This window comes from Ostrea edulis, chromosome 8, assembly GCF_947568905.1.
Source record: "Ostrea edulis chromosome 8, xbOstEdul1.1, whole genome shotgun sequence".
Taxonomy (NCBI): Eukaryota; Metazoa; Mollusca; class Bivalvia; order Ostreida; family Ostreidae; genus Ostrea; species Ostrea edulis.
The window spans coordinates 37,959,539-37,963,779 of NC_079171.1; the positions used below are offsets into that span (position 1 = coordinate 37,959,539).

The 4,241-nt window shown below is 36.6% G+C and overlaps 1 protein-coding gene across 1 annotated transcript; it reads right to left on the reverse strand.

Moving 5' to 3' along the window:
* Positions 1-2,546: 2,546 nt before the first annotated feature.
* On the reverse strand, positions 2,547-3,593 carry LOC125661568 (heavy metal-binding protein HIP-like). Its single transcript, XM_048893618.2, has 2 exons — positions 3,161-3,593; positions 2,547-3,006 (listed from the first exon to the last, which is right to left on the reverse strand). The coding sequence occupies exons 1-2, from the start codon at positions 3,564-3,566 to the stop codon at positions 2,603-2,605; spliced, it is 810 nt and encodes a 269-aa protein (XP_048749575.1). The 5' UTR covers positions 3,567-3,593; the 3' UTR covers positions 2,547-2,602.
* Positions 3,594-4,241: the final 648 nt, after the last annotated feature.

Below are 4,241 nucleotides of genomic sequence, written 5' to 3' on the forward strand. Positions count from 1 at the left end.
CACAAATGTCAATGACGACATAGTACGTCATCAAATTTGTGACGCCATAATTTAGAAGAAAAATCTATTTGAGGGAAGATGAATTTGTTTTTGTACTAGTATTTGAACATTGAAATATCTTTTTAAAAAATGTTCAAAGTTCAGGACCGAACATGAGTGCTATCGCATCTAGTCCTTTGTGTAAATGTAAAGACATAATTGTTATTAAGATAGCACTTTAGTTTGTCGAGAATGCTTGCAAAATTTCGTGATTTAAATACAAAAAGATCATGGTACAATTATCACCATTTATTTAAAGGGTATCAATACCATGTATTTAATAAAGGGTTTGTGAGGAATTACATTCAATATTCGATTGTGAAGTCATTTAAAACTTTACATATCGACAAAAGCAGCTCAGCACCAGCTTTTCTTCCCTTAATCTCAGTATGATGATTAATTTACATTGACACTATAAGATGACGTTTTTTGATGGCTGACGTTATTTCAAAAACATCACAGGATCTCTATACACTTATAAACACCTTCAGTAAATATAATATTAACAACTATATGAAGGAGACTCTTCAACCGTACTGTGTCACAAAATATTCCAGAAGTGGTGAAAATCAAATATGGATTTTGGAAAATTCTATAGAACTTTCCGTAAATTTGAAATCATAGCACTTTTTCTCAAATCAACATGATCAAAACGTAGGCCTTTTTTTACACTTTACACGACCGTTCTTTACGATAGAATAAATTCTCGATATTTTGAAATCATAGACATTTGCTTCCTCAACTAAAAAGGGAAAACCAGATATTCATATCTAGTGATAAGTCATTCAAAACATTATTTTGTTAAACACCACTCTACGTAAACGTATTCTGCAGTTGATATTTAAGTATGCTGGACATCTACATTGACAATGTCTTCGAAATCTTTAGTGATTATGTTTCCCTACATTATGCTAAAATTATCATTCCCACGAACTGATATATTTTATCAACTTACCTCTTTGTATTACCTTATGAGATAGAATTCGTTAAAAAACTTGTACATGACAAGATAAAAATTTCTTGGTGTGGCGTTGAACTTGACACGTAGATATAACGCCGACGTTTTAATGATTTTCATTCATATGTCGATTCGATGGGTGTGAGTGGTCGACAGGGGATGCTTACTCCTCCAAAAACCTGACCCCACCTCTCGTGTATCCAGGGGTTCGTGTTTGCCCAACTCTCTATTTTGTATTGCTTATAGGAGTTATGATATTATTCACTGTTCGTTATCTCCACCTTTTATCCGAGTGAAATCGAAGTAAAAGACACTACGGATTCTTCAGCATTTGAGACTTACTTAGATATTTTATGGAATTTATTTGACCATAGATGTTAACAGCAAACTAACAATTAACTCAACTTCATGAAAAACAAGATTTTTACCTGGATATTGTGTTTATCTCTTAACTGATTGCTAATGCACACTATCATTGGGTCAATTGCTGTCTTACATGTTTCATACGGTTAGAGCATTGCGCTCAAAATCACACGGCCTCTCACCTCTGTCGGCGCGGGTTCGAATTCCGCTCGCGCCGGTAAGTGAGAAAGTTTCCCAGTTTACTTTCGGAAGGTCGGTGGTCTCTTCCCAGGTACATTGTATCTGGGTTCTCTCTTCCACCATTAAAAACTGTGCGTCACCATATAACTGAAAAATTCTTGAGTGTGGCAGAAAACATCAAAACAAAAAACATGTTTCATACCAATTGTTTGACCGTTCTCGGCACACTGATTTTGACTACGGAGGACTCTGTGTACCAGATCAAGATACATAGGGCTCACGTTGGGTGTGACCTATCGACAAGAGATGCTTACTCTAAACACCCGATCCCACCTCTCGTGTTCTAAGGGTCGGTGTTTGCCCAAATATCTATTTTGTATTCCTTATAGGAGTTATGCGATTGACCACTGTTCATTATCTTCACCTTTCATATACGACGTCATAGTCACATGAGCTTTACTGTCACCTTTAAACTACCTATGCACGATACAATGTGCAATTTTGGCAACTACATGTTGCACCCAGTTGATAACATGCTTGCAAAACTGACACTGTTGACGATTTTAAGGACTGGTATGAGTTGAGAAATATTTTCATATTCTGATAATAATGGGGACCTCTGTGACCAAGTGGTTGGAACATCGCGCTCAAAATCACACGGCCTCTCACCTCTGTCGGCGTGGGTTTGATCTCGTTCACGCCACTGAGTGAGAAAGTTTCCCAGTTTACTTTCGGAAGGTCAGTGGTCTCTTGCCAGGTAAATTTTATCTGGGTTTTCTCTTCCACCAATTCAAACTGGGCGCCACCATATGACTGAACAATTGATGATTGTGGTGGAAAACAGCAAACCAATAAATTATATTCTGATAATTCTTATATTATGGAAATTATCGGGACAATGAAAAGAATGTAAGCTTAAACGATATTCTTAAAAGAGACCCATTTTAAAGACTTGTCTTCGGAATTTTTCAAACATGCTATTTCCATACCAAAAGATAAAAAGGAGTTTGTAGAATTGATTTTTAATCATGCATCCTCGTACTGTACCATATGTATACGATCTCAGATTTCCCAGCCACTGAAAGTTGTGGAAGATGCTGCATTTTGAACTAAAGATGTGCTTTTTATTCCACTTGTTTTGACATAGACAGAGTCGTGGGAATTCAAATGCACAACAACAGTTCCTGAAATCACTTCATACTGTGCTGTTTCATCTTCCCCGATGCTGATAAGCGTGTCACTATTTTTCACGACCGTTAAGTACCCAGAGCTCTGACGTGGTACAGTAAACGTAATAGAAAATGCGAAGGTACCAGCATTGAATGCAGTGAAAATACCCGTATGTGGACTATAGGCATTTCCAACATTGGTGATTACACGTGGAAATTTAACTACGGTAGAGCGAGGATGGTGCAGTAAATCGTGTTGTAGCGTCGCATAGAAAGCGGTCTTTGGTAAAGTGTCACCTACAAAGATACAGAAACCGACAAATCAATATATAAAATGCTTATGTTTAAAAATATTATGAAATGAAATTCAATTTCATTAACGAGAACACTAATTATCAACATATTCTTTGACAGTGGTATTTCGATGCAGAGGTACAAACGCAACAAGTACCTGTTAAAAGTCTCGATTGCCTTATGCTAGATCGTTCTTCCATTGGTATCTCCATCATCTTTATATCTCTGTGTCCATCTTGACTTTCGAATCCTGAGATGTTGCCAAGAATTGGTTTCGAAATTTTCTTCTCAAAATCGTCACCATTTACTGGATTTTCATTCCTCTCTGGGCAATAACATTGCTTTAAGATAGACTCGATCTTCTGAATTTTCTCTGCATATTCTATATTTTGTTTTGCCAGTAGACGAACGACGGAATTAATATCGTCCATATCATCCCTAAGATCGCGAATCACTTCGTTCTGTGCCTCAGCTTCGTTTGAGTAACCATGACATTCGGGTATAACAGAGAGCGCAATGTTGACAAACGCTAACACTATAATGGTATGTTTACAGAATTCCATCGTGTTGTTAAATGCAAGCAAAGGAACAAGATTACATATATATTTAAGTATTGTAGGCTAACTGATAACGATTAGGTCGTTCGTAATTCGTATGGAGAATCATAGGTCGCACTGAGTTTTGCTATTATTATCTATGTGACAGTTCTAAATGGAGCTATTCATTGATAAAAATATTTCGAGACCCGCACCACTGGTACTTGTTTCGGAAATCAAGTTATGATGTCCGTATGTATACTAAGACCTTGCCTTACACTGTATGATACTCGCATGTCATTAGCTTTGATCTCCGAAAAGACGAAATACCTCGGCTCTTAGTATACATAAGGTCTTAGTATACATACGGACATCATAACTTGATTTCCGAAACAAGTAGCAGTGGTGTGGGTCTCGAAATATTTTTATCAATGAATAGCTTAATGTTCGGTTTTCACAAGACCAAATATTACAGAAAGTCTTTAAAATAAGAAAAAAATTATTTCATTGCAAAAGTGAAGATAATAAATTGTGATCAATCTCGTAACTCTTTTAAGAAATACAATGGTAAGCTTTGGACAAACACTGATTCTTGGATATACCAGAAGTGTGTTCAGGTGCCCTGTCGACCGATCATCCCCGCCGTAAGTCCTATATCTTCATAAGGAAAATGGAGCAATTCGTAATCATTTAATTTTACAT

Coding starts and splice junctions, on each gene's coding strand:
- LOC125661568 (XM_048893618.2), bottom strand. CDS start 3,566: ATGGAATTCTGTAAACATACCATTATAGTGTTAGCGTTTGTCAACATT. Junction 3,007..3,160: donor GCAATCGAGACTTTTAACAG/GTACTTGTTGCG, acceptor GTATCTTTGTAG/GTGACACTTTACCAAAGACC.